General features: G+C 34.1%; 1 protein-coding gene across 7 annotated transcripts in view; it reads left to right on the top strand.

The window, feature by feature from the left end:
• LOC111048488 (transcriptional enhancer factor TEF-1) overlaps positions 1–20593 on the top strand; it is a 154647-nt gene extending 134054 nt beyond the window's left edge. For 6 of the 7 annotated variants that reach the window (XM_039438761.1, XM_039438757.1, XM_039438763.1 and 3 more), the window contains 6 exons: positions 4968–5129; positions 6521–6561; positions 7631–7823; positions 11183–11424; positions 13002–13236; positions 14569–20593. In XM_039438761.1, the coding sequence (XP_039294695.1) occupies positions 4968–5129; positions 6521–6561; positions 7631–7823; positions 11183–11424; positions 13002–13236; positions 14569–14682 (987 nt within the window). In that variant the 3' untranslated portion in view covers positions 14683–20593. The remainder of the gene's footprint in view (positions 1–4967; positions 5130–6520; positions 6562–7630; positions 7824–11182; positions 11425–13001; positions 13237–14568) is intronic. The other variant, XM_039438759.1, reaches the window with a different exon arrangement.
• Positions 20594–23730: the final 3137 nt, after the last annotated feature.

Genomic DNA, 23730 nt, shown 5'->3' with positions numbered 1-23730 from the left:
CCAAAGACAAAATAAACAACATCATCAGTACAAAAAATACGTATAAATACATATAATAGGGTCAGCATGATCCTTCAAAAAAACGTTGTTATGCTTGTGAGGAAAATACATTAATTTATAAATACATCAAACACTAAACATTCATCATGTTCAAAAATTAACGAAAATATGCAAATATTATTTTAAAATAGTACTTATTATATTCATGCCAAAATATCTGTTCAAAAATTAACGAAAATATGCAAATATTCTTTTAAAATAGTACTTATTATATTTATGCCAAAATAATTTCTCAACTAAGTACCTTCAGTTTCATAAAATCTTCATTCGATGACATGGCGAAGCTAGGACAGTAATGCCCACTCTATTAAACTTCTATTTTCTAGCTATCTTAGAACAATATTATCAAGCAGTTTGATCTTAAGCCTCTCGCACACCGGTGCGAAACGCATGACGGGGACGTTAACGGGAGTATTTTCATCAAGGATAGTACTACCTGCTTTGTCGAATTATAGACAAGGATAGTAGTATCAAAGTTAATCAAATACTGTCATTTTAACGTGGACCTCACTATAGATTCTAGCCTCTGAACCACATCAATACAAATTATACAGTTTTATGGATTGCAACATATCAGTATCAGTGAACGCATCCGGTACAGTATGAATATTATTCCTATAAGTTTTAATGGGACTATTCATACTCGCTTGACCAGACTGAGTGGGAATAGTCCAATATGAACTCATAGGGAATTATGTTTTCACTGGACCGGTCATGTTCACTTATACTAAATACTAATATGTGAGAATCCAAGTTTAACCACTAAAATAAGCATTGAAACACTAGTAGGAAGCATTGAATGAAGCTTGTTATGTATAAGAGATGCTGACAGTCTGAAGAGATTATAATAACACTGTAATAACACCTACCCTTTTCTCCCTTATCTTATCCCTGTGAACTCGTCTCATTTTCTACGCTAGTTCTACTCAGATTCGTTGTGAAAGATATAGAACATATGGTAAAATGGAAAGTTTGTGAAATTTGTAAAACGAAAGATGGAAGAATATGGATAGCGTCCAATGATTGGAGAGCGACATGGAAAAGTGTGAGGAATAATGATCTCGATTGTTATGTAGTGACATAAGTAACAGTAATATAGTAAATGAATTTTTTAAATTGATAAAAACCGTTTGTTGAGGAAGAATTAGTGAATGATTTTTGTAGGTTTATAATGTTAATAGGAAAGCAGGAAAAATGATCAGTTATAAAGAAAGTGGACTAAGGCTTGGCACACACCAGTTAGTCAAGACAAGACAAGACATGATCAGACACTTTTAGTCACAATACTTCACATAGTTGCTTGTGTCTAATTGCAATGACTAATCAGTGTGAGTTGCGTCACAAGCAGCTATGTGAAGTATTGTTACTAAACGTGTCTGATCATGTCTTGTCTTGTCTTTACTAACTGGTGTGTGTCTAGCCTAAGGGTGTATGCAGACATACAGCGGCTTGCTTACTGGAAGATATTGTAATAGATGATTTATCGAGGATTATGCTGAGGAAGAGTACAACGGAAATCGAAGTATATAGACTGACAAAGGTATAGAAGATTGGCCGGAAGTTATAGAGTATTGAATTTTACATGAGCATTGAAAATCATGTATTCTATATCATCAACCTGCTCACGTAATGCGTAATCCATAAGGAGTTTTGTATCATGCAAAAGGATTTTGTAGTGGACGATTAGGGGGGCTCTTTGTACAGAAACTAAATTGATTTAGTAATTTGATTTTAGTTTCCAAGCTAGAACTGTTTTTCATTAATTATGTATTTCAATTAAAGCCGTTTTGGGTGTATCCCGTGGCTTTATTTTGTATATACATTGTATTGTGAATATTTTTGGTGAATAAATAAATAAATATAAAAAATATAAATACTGTTAGGAAAACGTAATGCATAATCCGTAAAGAATGGATCATGGTAAAAAAAGAAATTTGTTTGAAAGCGTATATGCAAAGTAACTAATTGCATTATGGTTAGTATAAAATCAAGAAATGGGTGGAAACCAAGAATAATGATGATAAATAGAATAATAATAGTATAGTAGAAACAGAATAGAAGAATATAGCAAGAGGGAGGAGAATTATTTCCTCCTAGAATGAAGAAATAGATAAAAGTCTTGTAAAAGTTCAGACATAATTTGAGGAAAATTGAAGTGGAGTTGACGAAATAATAAAATTACTAATAAATACTCTACTGAAAATTAGGATTTGCTTTGGGGAAGGGATAAATTGAACCATCAAAGAATATAAATAACTGATATTCTATAATAATAAGGGTTTTACTTGAAATCTCTTCAATTCAAATCTTCTAAACAATTTTGGAGAATATGGAAATTATTGAAAAAGAAGATGCATAAGTTGAGTTCATATTGAATCCTTTCATCCCTTTTGTAAATTAAAGTTGCACTTTCGAGGTACTAACGGGGCTTTTCTTGCTTGGAAGATGTGGTTTGGTCTTGTAATCTCTGTCTCTATCCTATTGTGAAACTCTGGTGGAATCATTTGTATAAAAATACTTGATTTCCCTGAAAATTTATTGAAAATATTGCGATTCCAATGTTCAGTAATAAAATATTTGTAACCTTGTGATGATGGTCGATTTATGGAAAATATAATAAATTTATGAAATTCAAAAAGTAAACATTGTTACTTGTTGTTTATTTATATTATTAGTGATGGTTTGATCGTAAATTTGGAATAGATATTCTAACTGTGATCTACCAACTAGAAATGCGAATATTAAAATCAAATTCAATCAATTATAAAATTTGCAATTCGTTTCACCTAAAATTTACTACATTATTTCCACATTTTTTTCTAAATTCTTTCTAGTTTTTTTTAGTCTAGTACCTTTTTAATTGATCCTTATAAGATAGAGGATTTGCTTCCAAAATTTATTTAATGGTATTTTGTCATAATTGAACAGGTTTCTCTGTATCTGAACTCTGTAGTTTGAGAGCAAGAACATTGCATTAGATACTGACCAATACTTGAAACTGTAGCAGTGGCAAGAGTCTTATCCTTGATTTATCCTTATCCTTAGTCTTGACATATTAAATGACCATGCCCTTGATGAAAGTAAATGACTTATCGTCGATATTTTACATCAGCCTCTGCACTTCACACTAACCAATGCATAGAACTTTGACTGAGTGCCTCATTCTTTACTCAACTGTAGTAAATATGTCCAGTTTCTTGGACCTTGTTATGAACCTTGATATTAACCTGATTGACCTTGATCTTTCACTTTAGGATCAAAACCGCTCATTTAGCATCTGACTAATGTTTACCATTGAGTCAAGACATATGTCTGATTATGTTATCAACGTTGTTGACCTTGATTTTCCTCGACCATGAGACTTGACACTTCTACTGACTCTTATCTCTCTTGACATTTCCTCTGTCTTCCTCTGATCTTCCACTTTTGCATCAAAACTACTCATTTCCCAAACTGACTAAATACCGAGGCAAGTGTGTTGTGAGGGTGACAGGTGGACGAATAACTTTGTTATCAATGACCTTGAAATTGTTAACAATGACTTTAACCTTTGAACCTTACCTTCTTGACCTCTCACTTCTACATCAAAATCACTCATTGGCACTTTGACCTGATTCAAGAACATAGATGGTGGTGCCTTACCTTGTTATTAATTACCTTGACTTCAAGAACTGACCCTTATCGACCTTGGTCTATATTGACCTTGACCTCTCATTTATGTATCAAAATCAGTGACTTGCTCACTAACCTGTGCCAAGAGCATTTTTGAGGATAAAGACTGACCTCGTTATTAATTACCTTGACTTTGAACCCTTACCGTCAACCCTTATTGTTTATTGTTTTTGAAGGGACGGATTAAGGATCCAAAGGTTCAAAGAACCCCACACGTCAACCGAAGCTTATTATGTTCCCAAGTAGTATGTTAGTAAGGCAAACTAACACCTGTGTCCTTTACAAGAACCAGGAGTTTTTCCCTATACTAACATCCCATTCATCACCTGGTTGCTTGTCGCAATCCAGTGTGATATGCTTGGCAGTCTCTTCATCTGATTAGTCCTCATGACCTACGTGACTTCCACTCCTGGCCTTCTTTGAAGGACCTTCCGCTGAGGTAGGGGCGGCCAAGCTGCCTCTAGGGCGCCCGGCCACCCTTGACTCAGCCTCTTGACCCACATTTGCGCCTGGAGTTTCACCCATTCCTGGTCTCTTGGGTTTTTCTTTTTGCCCCTTCTGAAACTGCCCTGATGGGTCAGATCCCGTGGGTTTGAATATAAACTCCCTCTCCCAAGAAGTTTTGCCTAAATGACCGCCTTTCTTTGAGCAGTGGTGAGGCTTGGTCTCTCCACCCAAAACTCGTGACCTACGTGAGTTCCACTCCTAGCTTTTTCGTAGGTCCTTCCGCTGAAGGATGGATCGCCAGATTGTGCCTCTAGGGCACCTGGTCAGCTTCGACTCAGCCTCTTGACCCGCATTTGTGCCTGAAGTTTCACCCATTCCTGGTCTCTTGGGTTTTTCTTTTTGCCCCTTCCGAAACTGCCCTGATGGGTCAGATCCCGTGGGTTTGAAGGCAAGGCAACTTCTGGAGTTGCATTGGGGTCCCTTTTAGTCGCCTCCTACGACAAGCAGGGATACTGTGGGTGAATTCTGGTTTTCAACACATTCTTGAGTACGATGTTCGACTCAAAGCTCCTCCAACCCTTCGTTGACTTCTTACTGTTGCATCAAGCATATTCACTTTCACACTGACCTTGCTAAATACATTGACCTTTAACCTCTTCGACCTTCCTATCTCACTTTTGCATCTGACTGTGGTGGGGGTGCAAAGAGCAGTGCAGGTGACGGCAGTAGTGGTGGCCGGCCTTGTTGTGAATGAGCTAGCCCTTGAGCGTGCATTTTGACGTGTGCAGGTGGTGCCGCAGGACCATGCTGCCAAGGAGAAGGCGCTGCAGACAATGTCGTCGATGTCGTCTGCGCAGATTGTGTCGGCCACCGCCATTCACAACAAGGCAGCCGCCGCTTCACTCGCCTCGCTCGGCCTGGCGCCGTCGCCCGCCTCCTATCCTGCTGCTGTGAGTACCCATCCTAACTAAATCACGTTATAGTCAGCACCTGATTACCATTGGTTTGATATATATTTATTTATTTACATACAGAAAATTATATACATACAGAAAATTTATCAGGATGTCCACGGGGCGGGTAAATCGGGAAAACCGGGAATTGTACGTGAATTTCATTTGGGCGGAAAATGTATTGGAATTTCACGGGAATTTTTTTTGACACTTCCGTCAATTAGCTACTTTGCTAATTCTATATTAATTAAGGCCATTAAGGGCAGAGTTTGTTTTCTATATTATTCGGAATACAATTTACAGTTATCATCGTATAATGGTGCTACATTTTGATGTAAAACATGCTGATTTACTTTTGATATTGTTATTTAAGAATATTATTTTTTCCAAATGACCACCCTTCTGAGTAACCCTATACCCCATAACCACCCACCCTCCGCTTACAACCCATATTTTTACATATTAATCATGTGTTATAACCGGCGGGAAAAACGTGAAATATACGGGGATTGTACGGGAATTTCCTAAGCCGGATTCAGTGGACACCCTGTTCATTTGCATACGGAGGCAAACAGGTAAAAACCCAAAACTTGCCTCCTTAACACAAGTTGCACAATACAAATGTTATAAACATATATATCCTTGCCTGTCATCAGACAATGCAAATAGTCCTTCGATAGATTTATAGTTAGGCTTCCAACTCGTTGGGATTCGATCATTAAGAAGCAGGGAGACTACATTGAAGGAATTCAGACATATTTTAGTGTAAATTGAAAAATGCAAGTGATAAGAATTGTTGTTGTGCATTATTTATGAAATGACTTTCGCATTTTATCTCAATTTTGATAGTGCTCAAATCAAATCATGAAACGATACATTTTCTAGTTGAATAAAATCTTATTGAGATAGAATTGATTATTATACAAGAGTAAGCAATTGATATTAGGCTATATCTGATACACAGGGATGAATTGAATCACAGATACAGTATATCTACTAATGAAGGCAGTGGAAAAAGCATTTTGGAGGATTGGCAACATACACTGATTTTATAACGTCGTTAACTCACTATAAATCAATCAATTGCAATGCAACTCATTCCTCCACTGTAATATTATGAAAATACTCCTTGTATATTTTCTCGTTTATAAAGCTCCAAAGCAAATACAAAAGTATCAAATTCCAATGTCATCCCATCATTCCCGCCGAATCCCATTTTGATCAAAGTAAGATTCAACTTTCTTAACAATATTGACATTCCAATTCATCTATTAATTTTCATTCTCCATGAACATTTCTTATAGATTTTGTGTAAGTCTCTCCTGATTGTATAACTATATTTGCTGGTGTTTTCTCGCAGTTTGATGTAGCATTTTGGTTTGTTTCAGTTTTGGCAACCCGGCTTACAAGCGGCTGGAACATCGCAAGAGTAAGTACGCTTTATGCTTTATTGATCTCAATCCAGGAATAAAATCCCTCATTAACATTTAATTTTGATATTCAATTGACATCATCTACTCTATTAGAAAATATATTTCAGAATTTTTATAGGTGCCTTTTTTGTAAGAATTCAGAAGTCCTGAAAGGTAGATAAAAGGCCCAATTCAGACGGATATCCACATACCAGTATGAGCATAGATAAACAATAGCATGAGATAAACATAAACTCATGCTATTGTTTATCTATGGTATGAGTGAGTGTCCGGTAAAGTAAGAATACTATTCCCATACGTTCTTATGGGAATCTTCATACTCTCTCAGTCAAGCTGAGTGGTTAAAGTCTCTATAGAACTTATGGGAAGTTTATAATTTCACTGATACGTGTGAATCCGCCTTTACACCTGAGACTAGACATGGATAGTACGGGGAACTATCAGTGAACATGTCATGATTATATATTTTTTTTAAATCACAATCAAATAAAAGAATAGCGAAATGGTAGTTATTCGACGATCAATTGACCATCCATTGCTACTTCCATTGCTGTAGCTTGCAACTGATTGTTCAGATCGAGCTGATTCTAATTTATTGAAAGCATAATGATGTAGTCAACTATGTAAACTCCAGAATATTAAATAGGGAATTAAATTAATTGAAATTTTACAGAAAATTTCAATAGAAATGACTATAATCAATATGTTGATAAAAAATGCATCTACTCGATTGGAATCTCCAGCCTTACTGAAAAAATATTGATATTCAAATTCATTTATTAATCCCTACTAATTGGAAGTCGTACATCTAAGAAATTATCTCAAAATATGCTTATGGCTCTAGTATTATGAGTAATGAGTTTACGATTTAATGTAAAAAAATGAATTGTTCAAATAATGTGATGCGAGATTGCAACAATCCTGGTCTAGAAAAGATTTGAAGAGAACTGTATGAATAAAAATAAAATAAAATAATATCCCAAATATCATTTGGAGAAAAACACGAACATTCAACACCAAACTCTGTGTCAGAAGTGATTGTAATTAGTTATTGTTGGTTTGCAGTGTGAAGCCGTTCTCGGGAGCAGCCGCCTACAAGCCGTCGACAGCCGTGTCGGGGGGCCCAGTAGGGGGTGGTGTGAGTGGGGGTGAGTTGGGGGGTGCCCCCCCACCACCGCCCTGGGAGGGCCGAGCCATAGCCACGCACAAGCTAAGACTGGTCGAGTTCTCGGCCTTCATGGAGCAACAGCATACACAGGTAATGGCCTGTTTACAACATTCATTTTTATAATACAAAATGATGAGTTGATCGAGTTGAAAAGTCTAAGAATTGATAAATTTGATAAATGATTGATGCGATCGACCAGAAGCTTCAGGGTTGGATAGTCTAATTAAAAATGTTCCTTCGTATTGGTTTAATGGATAATTTTATTAAGGTTGGAGTATAATTAGACTTTTCTAACTAACCCTGTTGCACAAAAGTCTGTTGAAAATCCCGATTAAATGCCACTAGAATCAATAGTAGCCCTTTTTTAAAAAATTCAACTGATTGGTTCCCTTGGGATTTAAACATGATTAAAATTAGAGGCTTTTGTGCAACAGGGCCTTACTGTGTTATAGTAGAGTGATGAGTGATGCGATTTAGTAGAGGCAATGGAGTGATCGGTGGTCTAGTGGATAGAGTGCTTGCGTAGCAGCCTAGAGATCCCGGGTTCAAACCCGCTCATAACCAAAAGTTTTCGACCAGGTCACTCCCACGTTATCGGATGGGCACATTAAATTGTCGGTCTCGGCTGAAGTATGATAGTCGTAAGGCTCATTGACGGCTTAAATGATACAGGGTGACACAGAATAACGGGAACTTTAAAAAACGCCATAAAACATTAGTGGGAAGGGCAGAAATGATTCTATTCAAACTAATGTAAAGTTCAAGACTTGCCATTTGAGAATTATTGATAATATCTATCACTTTTTGACAATTACTTCTTCAAGATGGCTTCCTTCCTCCGGCACAAATACACTCTTGAAATGAAATAGAAAATACACTCTGTGAAAAATGAAAATACACTCTGTGAAAAATGAAAATATAAATGAAAATACACTCTGTGAAAAATGAAAATATAAATGAAAATACACTCTGTGAAAAATGAAAATATAAATGAAAATACACTCTGTGTTTGAAATAGCTCCACAAACAGAAAATCGCAGGTGGACAGATCATGGGACCAGAAAACTCAGATGTTGCAGCGATCAATGAGGAATCGTCAACACAGATTTCAAGAATGTATTCGTTCAAATGGAAGACATTTTAAAGAAGTAGTTGTCAAAAAGTGATAGATTTTATTATTAATTCTCAAATGGCAAGTCTTGAACTTTACATTAGTTTGAATAAAATCATTTTTGCCCTTCCCACTAATGTTTTATGGCGTTTTTAAAAGTTCCCGTTATTCTGTGTCATTCTGTATATTCAGGCGAAGTGGAACCTTCCCGTGAGAGACTCTCCATTATCAAAAGCCACACGAATTTACTTTTCCTACAGTTACGTTGAAAAGTGGCCATTGCTGCACTGATTACAGAACGCAAAGAATCACTTTTCCGCTCTAGTGCGGGAAAAATTTTTCTGCACTCCAGATTTGCAACATGGCAACGCAAAATACTTAGTAGGTTATATGGAGCAACAGTGCAGCAAAATCAAAATGAAGTTGGTAACAGTGACTGCTGTGGCTGCTATAGTGAGCAGAGGTGCAACCAAGCACAACGCGCTAATTATTATTCATTATATATTATAACCAAGGACAACGAGGACTTTAGGATTTTAGGATTAAGGTTTTTATCAATAATAAAATTACACAGAAAAACATTTGATGCATTTCAGGCAATTTTACCCATAATTACCCACTTTTCATATTCAATGGTAACTGTAGGAAAAACTTAATGTGAAATACGTGCGCAAAGTTCGTCTGCTGCACTCAAGAAACCATTCCGCCCTCGCCTACGGCTCGGGCGTAAACGTTTCTTTCGGTGCAGCAAACTGACACTTTGCGCACTAGTTGCACAAATAACTATTTTAGTAGAGGTGATATAGTAGTAGATATTATCATTATTGTACAAAATGAATTGGAAATGTCACAACTAGATATTGCCATCCTTCCAATGTTGTAATGTTTTTGAACCAATAAATGAATGTAAATATAATGTATCATGATGTGTCATTAAGGCTCTGACTGGAATTTGTCTGCGAAACTTTCTATCTTTGTATCAATAAATAAATAGATATAAATCGATAATAGTGTAGCAGCCGGAACTTGTTTCTCAAAAGGGGGTTTATAAGTAGTGTTTGTGACATAAAATAAAAAATTGCATGGTTGCCTGTAAAGTCGGTATACGGGCGAAAGTTTTACGTGACAACGACTTTAAGTGGTAAAATAATTTGAATGTGAATATTCATTCGTATAGTAGGAAGAAGGATGAAATAATAGTAACAATTTAAAACATTTATTTATACAAAGAATTATATTGAAAACATTAATTTATACAAAGAATCTCGCACTGAACCACAACATTGTGATAACTACAACATAACCTATTCACTTATGCATGATTATATGATTATGCATTATTGTGATTACTACAACATAACCTATTCACTTATTCACCTAAGCAGGCGTAGTCGCAGGAGATTGCTTGCGGCGCCTGCGCAGGTTGACTGCTCCGTTTCACTCTCTCTTCAGGTGAATGCCTTCGGGCTGCTGCGGCGTTGCTCGCCACTGCTCCTATTTGTGCTCTTTCCAGACGACCGTGAACCGAAACGAACGCTCTCACTCGCTCTCATTGTGAGCGCATAACGTGGGAACGTAACGCAGTTTCTTGAAGTGTCACCCGGCAAACCAATTTATAAGACATTGTCACGTCAAAAGACTAAGAAATTGTCAAAAACCACAAATTTATTAAAAGTAGAAAGACCGGTTTCGGTTGTTACACCATTGTCAATTTCTGATAAACTGAGTTACTTAGACCGGTCTTTTTTCATTTAATAAAATCTGTGGTCTTTGACAATTTCTTAGTCTCTTTATTTAATATGAATAATTACCACAATATCAACTTCTCAACTACACAGAAATTGTTTGTAACACTTCAAAGTCGTTTCATGCAAACGGTGTAAGCACATTTTTTTGCCCAAACATCAATCCTACACATTCTTTTGAGTCATCAATCAAGAATATTCTTTATTTCACAATACAGTAAGTACAAAGATGATGAATAGTATAAGATATAAAATACAAAATAATTAATACTTGAATTAGGATTCCATATTATAGATTATGGAATGAGCCTACATGGGCACTGTGGCCTGTGCGAAGACTCGAGTTGGAATTTCAAGTAGGTATGGTGAATCTTCGTGAAGGAGACGAGAAAGAGAGCCGAAATGAATTCAATTTATGAGGGTAATAACATTATAATGATTGTCATAGTTTTGTATTGTAGAAAGTCATTTTGTATTGTAAAGTCTGTCTGTATCGTATATCAATTGTCCGTATCACAATAATTGCTGTGATATATATTCTATTCTATTGAATATTGAACGTTGGATCGTTTGCGTTGTGTGTTGTTTGCTAGGAGCCAGACACGTACCACAAGCACCTGTTCGTGCACATTGGGGGCGGCGCCGCCTACACAGACCCGCTGCTGGAGGCGGTCGACGTGCGCCAGATCTACGATAAGTTCCCCGAGAAGAAGGGCGGCCTCAAGGAGTTGTACGACAAGGGCCCGCAGGCCGCCTTCTTCCTCGTCAAGTTCTGGGCCGACCTCAACACCAACATACAGGACGAGACGGGCGCCTTCTATGGTGTCACTAGCCAGTCAGTATTCACAAATTTCAATTGTTTTCTCATTCTCATAATCTATTTCTAGATTACACAAACTATTGTCCAAGAGATACTTTTAACACGGTTCTCACTAGAAGACAAAGAGGCTTGATACTCTTTCCTTCACTAATCACTCCCACTACCTATGTAACAGCATTCTCCCTACTTTTGTGTCAGCTTCCAATAATTGTGGGCAGCATGCTTACTCCTCTCCACTACTCTGTCCATACTAAATTCAAATTCATATTCAATTTATTGAGCCAAATACAATACAATACAACAGCCACACAGAAGTCAAGTACTATTATTAATAAATTCATCTACACTATAATGCAACAAATACGCTATAATACACTATAACACGCTACAAACTGTGCAAGGAGAAACTGGTTTCCTCTCTTCATGTTAAAAGTTATATCTCTCAGACTAGTGTAACCTTTACAAACTTTGTTAACTTCACCCCACCTTACAACATTTTCTATTAAGTACTTTTATCGAAAATCGAATAGGGCTATTTGAAAGTTTATAATTACATGGAATTGCTGGTACCCTTTTTCATTTTATTCTTCAACACGACTAGTTCCGGCCAATCACGTCATCAATACCCAAGTGATTTTGACTCTTGCTAATGGGTGATTGGCCAAAACTAGTCGTGTCTAAAAGGAAATGAAAAAGGTACTATAATTCAACCGCATGAGAATAGTCTGATGGATATTGGAACAGATGAGCAATGTTGCCAATTAAAATTGCTTTTGTAAATAAAGAGAAATGGATAATATTGCATTGTACTATTATACTCGACTATCTGTATGATCTTGAAGATGATTTTTAGTTTGTCTACTTGTATTATAATTTGTCACAAATTCTTATTACTTTGTAGACCCATATCTCTGTAGGAAGTATTGCTCTAAGAAGTCTAAAAACTATTCGACTAAAGAAAGAAGGGAAAAAAACTACCTCATTTGATCCTCTAATAATGATATCAGAGCAGTCGCTGATTTTTTCATAAAATGGTTTGTATTTGATTTATGAAAAACTTGTAAATATGTATTTATTATGCCTACTTCACACGTTGGCCTAGTGGCTTGCCAAGTCGCTGTCGAAGCTGGTAAGCTTGGCCACGTTGGTCTTGCCATCCACACTGCAATGTGACTTGTGCCTCATCAAGGACAGCGGTAGCCAGCGACATATCCATGATACAAACTTGAAATTTCAACTAAAAGGAACACATTAAAAACTATGAAAAAGTAACGCAATAACAATTAATGACAACTAGGTCAATAGCAACTCAATTACACAGAAAAATCAGCCAAGCAGTCGACAAAACAGGAAACAGCACGCATTGTTTGACAAGAGTGTGGATGGGTGGTTTGCTAGCGCCTGCCTTCATTTGGCTTCGCTGGGCTCCACTTGAAAAAAGTCGGAGCGATGGCCATCGAAGGCTAATGAAGACGAGTGCTGGCAAACCACCCATTCACTCTGGCGCTCGTCATCATTTGTACGCATTGGGTGATAGTGTGGATTAGAATTAAATAGAAGGGTTATTAACTTATTGATGGTTGTTGTTGCAGATACGAGAGCAACGAGAACATGACGATCACGTGTTCGACGAAGGTGTGTTCGTTCGGCAAGCAGGTGGTGGAGAAGGTGGAGACGGAGTACGCGCGCTTCGAGAACGGCCGCTTCGTTTACCGCATCAACCGGTCGCCCATGTGCGAGTACATGATCAACTTCATCCTCAAGCTCAAGCATCTGCCAGAAAAGTACATGATGAACTCCGTACTAGAGAACTTCACCATACTACAGGTACCAATAACAATTATAAATAATCATAATCATAATCGTTAAGGACTTGAGAAGTGAAGTTGATTGTTTGAAAACAGAGAATGTTCAATTGAAGGCAGACATTGCCTCCTTTCAAGAATATTCTCGTAGGGATAATATAGTTCTGACTGGTCTTCCTGAAACACCAAATGAATCAGTATTCGAAATTTTCAACAACTTATCATCTGCAATCAAAAATCCGTTATCATCTAGAGATATAAGTACAGCTCACAGAATTCCAACCAAAATAAAGTCTGACATCAAACCAATTGTAATAAAATTTCTCCGGAGACAGGACAAAGTGAAATGGTTAGCTGATTTTAAAATAGTATCATCCCTGAACAAAGAAAATCCCGGCATACCTACAAAATCCATAAATAATAATCTTCCAGATGGAAAAGTTTTTGCAAATCACCACTTATCACCAGAAATGTTGCAGAAACTTGAACAAATCAAAAGTGTCGCATTCACAAAGGGCTATAAATTCGTATGGACAAGAGAGGGTAAGATCTTCGTCCGCAAAGATGCTTCACATCCAGTTATCACGATAAAGTGCAGGGAAGATTTAAACAGTCTGTAATGTTTCATGAATAGGTCTATAAGTTAATAGAACTTTATCATTTCAATGTCATTTGAGGACTTTGGCTTTGTTTTTCCATGTGATCTTTATGATACTAAGGTAGTTGAGGATTTTTTTAATTACGAAACTGTGAGCTCCTATAATGTAAATATTATTCATATGAACATTAGAAGCATTAGAAAACACTTTGATGAGTTTGTTTATTACATAAATAATTGTGGAACTAAATTTAATATCATAGTTTTGACGGAAACATGGATCGATAATGAGTCTGAATTTGTTTTCAAATTGGAAGGATATGAAGCTATTAATAGAAACAATAGATTCACTAAGAGTGATGGATTATGTGTTTTTGTCAACAAAAATTTTGATTGCAAAGAGATAAATGTAACCATAGATAATGTGAACTCATCCACTGTTAATGCACTAGCTTCCAGGCTCATAAAAACCCAATTTTTCAATATTGTTTTGCTAAGGTTAATGCCCACATGAACTCTAAGCTTGTGCGTGTGTAATCAGACAGTTGATGATGATGAGAGATGAACGGTCCTACAGCTTCAGTTGGGTTATGAACCAACAGGAAACGATTTTTAAACTCATAATGGTTTTAATATAAATGTTGAGACTGGGGTATTTTTTAAAAACTTTCTTATATTTTGTTTTTGGCAATTAAAATATTAATAAATGAATAAATGTATATAGGCTATATCTTGAATGGCTGTTTTGTGTTTTAGGTTGTGACCAATCGCGAAACACAAGAGACCCTGCTGTGCACGGCGTATGTGTTTGAGGTGTCCACATCGGAGCATGGAGCACAACATCACATCTACAGGCTCGTCAAAGACTAGGCACTGCCTTTGTGTGTGTGAGTGTGTATGGTGAACTATGCAACTGACGAGATGGCCAGTCATCTCTCTCACTCTCTCAGCTACCTATTGCACTAGATCAAAGTCACTCTAACAAACATGTGACAAAACTGTTTTAAAGATTTGTAACACATAACCTTGAAAACAAAATTTTAGAGTTAAAATCAGATGCTGCTTTGCTTATGGTCCTAAGGCCCTTATGCTCAATAGCATTTCAGTTAAATTACGAGTTTAAATAATAATCTGTTTCATTTGTGACACAGTTTAATAAATTCTATTCTCCATTCAATCCTAGATTTAGTTGAAGTTTGAGTGAACTGCTATAGAGCAAACAGGCCTGAGGCCCCTATGCAGATTCTTGGATTCGAACGGAGAAATGTCAGCTGTTCGTTTTAAATCCACATTATGATAAATGCAACCATATCTGCTAGTGAACGTGGTTTAGTGTTATCATATGACCCTTAGATTGATAACTGGTCAACTCTGGCCAGAATGAGATCCTGGTATCATTGAAAACGTAGTTTCTACTACAAAATAGAAACCAATGGTAAGAAATGTCCATGTCCTATTTTCTAACTATTGACTTTTCTTCGATATCCTGTAAAATTGAGAAAAATGGAGTTAGCTGATTTGGGGTTCTATAATGATTTAACAAATGTTCTACTAAAAATACTTTATATACTATCAAATATTTTTTAATTATATTTGATAGTGTAAAGTGATATGTGCTTTATGTTACAAATTATCAATTGTTCTCCAACCATTACCAGGTGTCAAATATTTTCCTACAAGTAATTTAATAGAAGATTTTCTATGAAACCTTCGTTATTTAGTTGTCATTTGATTACAATTCCAATTGTATGGAATATCTTGGAAACCTTTGGTATTGTGGTTTCGTTCAAGGTTATAGGTTACAAATCACCAAATGTTTTTCAAAAAACCTAAAGTATTAAGCAAGGTTTCAAATATATTCCCCATTTAATGGAAAATGTTGTACAAAATATAAATATGGAATATGGGAGATATGCAGTGATTCATAAAATCGAATCTTTTTTATTGTTATTTTATGAATGTAGTTTAATTTTTAGTTGAAAAGTGACTAGTTAGAGTGCGTAGTAGTAGATGAGAGCTTGCCTTCTCGTCAGTTTTGTACTTTTTATATATAATGAGAGCCGGTCCCAGTGTCTTATTCTAGAGACAGGAATCTCCTCAGTGCCTACTATGTGACAGCTATCAACGTTTCCTCATCGATACATTTTTGGGGGCCAATCAAACCCCTTTTCCCTCACTTTTTTTTAACTGTCTTCTGTTTCAAATCTTTGCGTCGAAGACCGTGGTTCTCAACGGTACTAGATTCAGATTAATTATTCAAATGATATGAATTTTCTCTTGGGATAATTTTCTAATGCACCTGAAGTCAAATGTTTAATGCAAAAGTCTAAAGTGCATTCTAATAAACATGAGTCAAAAATGTTAAGAGATTCATCATCATGTTTATATCAGATTGGTAAGATTATTTTGGAAAGTATTCTTTTCAAATACCAGTACAATCAATAACTGTATGGTTGTATACTTGTTCCATCTAGCTAATACCTCGAGCTAAAAATTGGTATGTTGAATTATCTAGCAAAATTAAGTTATTGGTAACTGATTACCAAGAAAAACTAATTTCAAATTTTATTTGAGTTAATTCCATGCTTTTCAATGAATTTCTGTTCTGTTGGGTAGCAAATGAATACCGTTCTTTCTTATTGGAGAGTTCATTCATTTTCAATCTGCCAATGTGTGAAAACTGCCATAAGAACTAATGGTATTGTTTTTCTGACTAGCAGATTAGAAACTCTTTGGGAACCACATTCAAATGATGACGGTATTAACAAGTTTCATACATAGTTTCGGCTATCATTTTTGTACAATTTACAGGGAAATTGTTTTTGTTTATGAAGATGAATAATGTGTTAAAATTCTTGCAGGCCTATCGAGAACCGCGGTTTCAAGTTTACAAGGTTTAAGAGTGATGTGATGAGTGAGAGCGAAAATGTTGTGAATTGGTTGTGATTTAGTATGCATGACGCTGAAAGAATAATATTGTTTGTGTGAGTTTGTATGAACATTCTTATTCCATTTTCTCATCACAATTATTGCAGTTTTTACAAGCTCAGTAGGTGAGTCTCCTACTGTCGTTGAAAATCCTATATTGAATAATATCAATCATCTTTGAAATATAATTTTCAATTTGGCAGCTATTATCAATTATTTATACTAAGTTAATACATAAAAAGATTAATACATAAATGGTAATACATAAATAACGATACAAGATGACGCTACCTTATATTAATAAACAATTATTTTGTACTTTTATTTAATTGAAAAAAATCATCTCATTAAGAAATTTTTATAATTTAATACTAAATCTATACTTGAAATTATAAACACAAGAATGATAACACATAAATTATAATACAAGAAAATACCTTAAATACAAGAAAGTAGGTACCTTATATTTATAAAATGAAAAAGAAACTATCAATTTGTACATTTAATTGCCTAATTTTTCGGGTTTTTTTATTATTTAACAGAGTTGAATAATTTAGAAGTATAGAAAGAGATTTCATCAATCGATAGGGTATTATTACTCGACTTATTAAAAACGAATTATACATTAAAAATATGAGAATCTTCTAATAAAATTAGAGGATCAATTCTTGCTGGATTCAGTAAGTAAATAACTCATAACATTTAAAAAAATGACTCCATTTATTAGGACTAGAGTGAAAGTCCATTTTATTTATGCTTTAAAAAAGGTTTGTTGCAATTTAATCACTTGCCCACTATGAAGTTCAGAGTTTGATTCTTGATCTAGGACTGGTAGCTATTCTTACCATAGTTTATTCATCTTTCACCCCCACTCAAAGCATACAATTTTCCAAATACAGTAGATATATAGGTTGTATTTTTGCTTTTTTCTTAGAATGTGATTGTGAATAAGTGTGTGATTATGAGTGAGATATAATGAGTGTGTGTTCAAAAGAGTGAGTGAGTGAGAGAGTGATTGTAATATTTCCAAGGTATTTGTTTTCCGTCCATGTTCCCTCTGTAGAGTTGTGGATGAGTTGTATCTATAAATTGAAAGTCTCCTTTGAGAGGTAGCATCTGAAAAGTATTTATTATTTGCAGAGAAATTTATGTTTGTATAAATGTTTGCGCAGCTTGTGCCTGCTTCAGTTTGTGTGCAGAAAATTGATAAAACATTTTCAACGCATTATTCTATGGGAATCGCTGATTTGCTGTCTAATTCTCTTAATTTTATATATAAATATATATGTTGAAATAATTATAAATTAATTAATAATTAAGTGTGTGGCATAATGAACACTTTGCAATCATTTGATCTCTATTGTGTAGTCAGGTATTCCCTTAATCGATGTGTTTTTGTTTTATTTTTTAATATTTTTTTATCTTGGAGCAATTGAAGTTATACTATTGAAAAGCAGAGTAATGATGAGAATGAACCATGGAGCTAGTTCGAATAGTTTTCTTTTGTCACACTTAATTAGTTTATGATGGCCTTGAATAGGATTTCTTAAATTTCTCAAATATTTTTTATCTTTTCATAGTATTTTTTTAAAATATTTATTTATCTTTACTCCTCGTACCTTTTCATTCATCAAACTTTTGATGAAAAGTGCAATACTGATATTCAAAACTCTACTTCCATTACCGTACTCTTTTATAAGAACTTTCAATACTGAAAATGTTTTCAATTGATCTGTATGAATAATCTTTTTTGTAAAAATTTGCACTAATCAAGATGTTGTCTCAGCAATAGATTTTTGTCGATTTCACTGCATCTAGAATTATTATAAACAAGTTGATAGTTTTCCAAACTTTTCCTTAGTTACTAGGTTCTATTGTAATTGTTCAGCCTAGTATACCGTACGAGTTTTCACAAAATGAATTTTCACACTGTATCATGAAGGTTTGCTTGTTTTCAGTCTCATTTCACTTATTGACTAAGCAATGCTTTCTATGTGGAATATTTTTGCTCTACTTGTATTCTTTCTTTAATTTGTTATGAATGTTTCCTAATGACACATGTAGCATGTTCTTCATGTTTGTATTCATCAAAATGAAGTAATGCGTTGATATTACATTGAAAGATGTTGCATTAGTTTTTTATTGGTAATTTAATGTTTTGCATATATTTTTTCATTAAAAAAAAGAACAAGATCTCAAATGTCAAGACATTGAAAATCTTCTTGACTCATTACTCTCAAAACTGCACTAGTTTTTTTAAAGATTTTTCATTTTCCCTTCAAAATTGAACTGATTTTATTTTGTGTAGCTAATTTCGATTGTATCATAAAAATGTGTAATTGAAAATACTTTTCTTATAGAGAAAATTTGGATATTTGAAATGTAAAATTACTATTAACAAACATTGGAAAGGAATTTGTAGAACTGTATTTATAGATGACTGAAATATCTTCTGTGAAGATTAAAACCGTAATATCTATTAAGAAATAATCTATTGTTTATTAAATAAAAAGCGAATTGATATATTGAAAAATTGGATGGAACCAAGAATCTTGAGTAAATAAGGAATCTGTTGAAAATATTATATTATTGAATTTTTGTTAATGTAAATGATGGACAATAGTACAGTATAGTGAGAAACACGTTCTCAAGTCAGCATTTGAATCAATCTCAATATGAAATATTCAATTCCAATAATTATGAGAATCTATCATTAAATTATAAAGATATATTTATTGATGAATATAATGTATTTTAGGTTTAATTTATCGTTATTTACATGAATCAACATTAATATTAGATTTGATAAAGTGGAATATTGTCAATCGCAGCTATCTACTATGGAAAGGGAAAGTGACAACATCGCCTCCCTATCATTTCCTCTGACTTTGAAACGTGAATCTCACATTGGAAAAATTATTTCATATTTTATCAAAGATTTTACACTAACTTATAGGAAAATTAATATTGAAAACTTGTTTGATTGTTCTCATAATAATATGTTCTCTAACATAATATGAAGAATAATTTATGTTCAATTGGGTAAGATACTCTCTTACAGTACAATATCTCATGCAATTCAAGAATCAGTTTTCTATTACTGATGTATTTTTTGTATTACTAAAAATTTTGATCTGCATAAGCCTTGTCAATATTGTAGCCTACAAGCTATGTGCTATACATTCTCTCCAATAGTTTATTGTATCGTGTAAATGGGAATAATTTTTCAAAGCGAGAATCATTGTATAGTTTGCAATCAAATACCATATGGTACAAATAACCGTATTACATTATTGATCTCAATTGCTTGAATTCTTCAAATTATCCTGCCATTATTGATACAAGAATATTATGGTTTATTTCAATATCATTAAGATTAGCAAAATCTTGGTTAAATAGTATCTAAGGAGAAACTACTTCAATTGGGAAAACTCAAGTTCCATCCATTTTTATTGTATCAATATTATCAAGATGAAAATAATTGTGAAGATTAGGCCATATCTTGCTGCCATATCAAAAAAATTTAATAATTGTTGAATAATATTGATACTGAATTTTGTATACAAACCAGTTGCTAGAACTTTGTTTTTAATTCATCTTTTGTTTTTTACGTAGAGTTTATTTTCAATTTTTACACAACCGCTGTTGGGCGTTCATCTCTGTAACTTTTATAAATGTATATTTTCCAAGCGCTAAGATAAATTGGATAGATTTATGATGATGATGATAATAACTTTATTGATAGTAAAGAAAACTATGATAATCTAATATTGTATATACAGTATATATTATAAATATATCAATTTTTATTATGTAATTGAAAAGTGATGAAATATATATTTTTTTCTGATAATGTTTTTGTATATTTTTCGAGTTTCCTATATTTTGAATGATTGCTTGTTCATCTTGAAATGATGTTTTATTAATGTTTGTGACTGTCAGAATCGTAGGCCTGTGTGATTGAATGAATGCTGTTTCCACCCATTGAAAGGGTGGCTGCTTGAGATCACATCCACTAGCATTCTGATATGACCTCCAAAATATCTTTAAAACTTTAAAATTAATAGTTTTACATAAAAATAATACACATTTAATTTCTAATACTAAACAGACTCAACTAAATTTTAAAGCAGGGTGCATTAATGCATAGATACCAGGTCATCATAAATTTGAAAAGATCAGTTTTCATAATCTGTGACCTACTGTATTGAAATAAAGATTTTTGGATTCAATTTAATTTTATTTTAACACTTTCTTATAATATCAATTCATATTTATGGTGCCCTGAAAATAGCTATTTACATACTCAATTCTCCTCGTAAAACAGCTCATTTCTGAGGAGAATCTACTTTTTCGCTCGCTAACCATCTGCGCATGCCCAGTAGATTTTCTTTACGCTCGCAAATCATTTGCGCATGCGCAGAAGAGTTTCTTTACACTCGCTAATCAGCTGATGATTAGCAGCTCGCCTAAAGTAGGTCAGATCTTAACCTAAAAAGTCGGTAATTGTACCGGTTCTGCACTCAGCAGCCATGATGAAGACGAATATTATCATTAACTCCGCCAGATATAAGTAATTTAACAGGTTTGGACAGTTGTAGAATTAGCTATTTATGTATTAAGAGCGTAATGCGCGACTTTATCGCTCGCGCAAAACAGTTATCAAGCGACGCGAAACGGAGCGTGATAATTTTGCAAGAGCGATAAAGAAGCATTACGCGCGAATTACATACAACATTTTTTCTACAACTGCCCAAACCTGTTAAATTACTTATATCGGCGGAGTTACAATTACCGACTTTTCAGGTTAAGATTTGACCTTTTGGCGAGCTGCTTACCATCAGCTGATCAGCGAGCGTAAAGCAATTCTTCTGCGCATGCTCGAATGATTACCGAGCGTAAAGAAAATCTACTGCGCATGCGCGGATGTTGACGAGCGAAAAAGTAATTCTCCTCAGAAATAAACTGTTTTACGAGGAGAATTGAGTATGTAAATTCTTTTTTTACGCGCAGTTGTAGAAAAAAAATTGTATGTAATTCGCGCGTAATGCTTCTTTATTCTCTTGCAAAATTATCACGCTCCACTTCGCATTGCATGATAACTGTTTTGTGCGAGCGATAAAGTCGCGCATTACGCTCTTAATTCATAAATAGCTATTTTTACGGGCAGTTGTAGGAAAAAACGTTTTTTGAATTTGAAGACGAATTTGCATTTTATAGATGTTCAAAATGGTACCAGGGCAGATGTCTGTGAGCTTCTGATATACTACACATTTATGGTACCCTAGTACAAAAAATCTGACAAATCTCACTTGTTTGGAGATGTTTGAAATGTGCTTAATAGTACCAGCTACCAGGGCATCATAAACATTGAAAGATCAGTCTTCATAATCTGTGACCTCCCACTGTATTGAAATGAAGATTTTTGGATTCAATTTCATTCATTTTAACACTTTTTTATAATTTTAATTCATTATAGTAATTTTCCTCCCAATAAGTCTTTTTGTAAGACAATTTCTAATAATTTACTCACCAACAACCGTTTACTTCAGAATAGACATAGGCTAGTGCCGGTTGCACAAAAGCCGGCTAAATTTTAACCGTGATTAATTATTCCACGAGAACCAATCAGAGAAGCCGTCTTTTCAAAAAAGCCTTCTCTTATTTGTTCTCGTAAAGTTAATCACGGTTAAAATTTAACCGGCTTTTGTGTAACCGTGCCATAGTGTCGAGGGTCAGAAATGAAATCAATTGTACAATTCAAGAAACTTCAAGTATAATAATTATTGTTCTATCTGATATAATTAAACTTCACAAAGTGGAAATATTATTCATCACACTCATCAAAATACACACTGTAATTTAAAACTGAAAATACATAAAAACTTTGCACAAGTACCAACATTTAATATTGATATGAAATTAAAAAAATGAAAGTCACACCTCACAATAAACATTGAATTTTTTAAAAAAAATACATGTCTTATAGACAATATAGGGATCCTAAGAAATTATACATAGACTCACAATAATTCGGTTGGAACATAAAAAATGCATTTGATATAAGAAAAACTGCGTTAATTCTAAAAAAAAGATATTTCATGAATATTCTAATAGCAGTCACAATCACAACATCCAACTCCAAATAATCTAGAAATTATAACAAAAATCTCATGATGAATAACAATAATAGATAAAATTTGATATGGATCACACAGAACAATAAGTTGAATACATTCTATTTATTCTTAACCTTATGATCTTAATTTATTAACAGCCAATCCTTTATAATTGGGTATTTTGGGTACAATAAATTCTAATAAGGTTTAGTAAATGTTCAAGGTAATAAATTCCAATAAGGTTTAGTATAGGTTTAAGGTTTGTTTTAATAGATACAACTATTACTTGCTTGTCCGTAATGATGATAATAATATTGCTTGTCTGTGGTAATACCAGAGTCAATAATTATGAAGCTACATTATTCTTCTATTGTATTTCGTGATACATAAATAATGCTGGACTTCTAATTTTAATTATTCAGAAATTAGAAAAAGTTCGTAAAATACTCCAGTCAGCTCAACATACTACACTATGGAACAGAAGATTCTTTAAAAGTATGTAATTGAAGCAATATGTAAAACACTTGCAAATTTGTGGTAGATGAGCTACAGGAATAATACACTTATTGTTATAATATAGCAACATTGTAATGCAATTAACGGATAAACATGACTACCTACTATAAACATACTACTTTGACTCTTTGAGTATGATATTTTCACTTTAAAAAACACCTCATTCAAATTGGCAAGAGCTTAAGTCATATTGCAGACTACTTAAAATCCTATCTCACTATACTTTAATTTCAATGGAAATTTTCGAAATTATTTACAATTCCTAAAAATATTCCTAAACAACGCACCAATATGGATTAGTATTAATTATCAGTTAAAACCCGTAAAGACGAGAAATATTTTTATAAATTACCTA

This window comes from Nilaparvata lugens, chromosome 12 (genome assembly GCF_014356525.2).
Source record: "Nilaparvata lugens isolate BPH chromosome 12, ASM1435652v1, whole genome shotgun sequence".
Lineage (NCBI taxonomy): Eukaryota > Metazoa > Arthropoda > Insecta > Hemiptera > Delphacidae > Nilaparvata > Nilaparvata lugens.
Note: the sequence above shows the minus strand (reverse complement) of the source record. Positions and strands in the feature narration are given on the sequence as shown.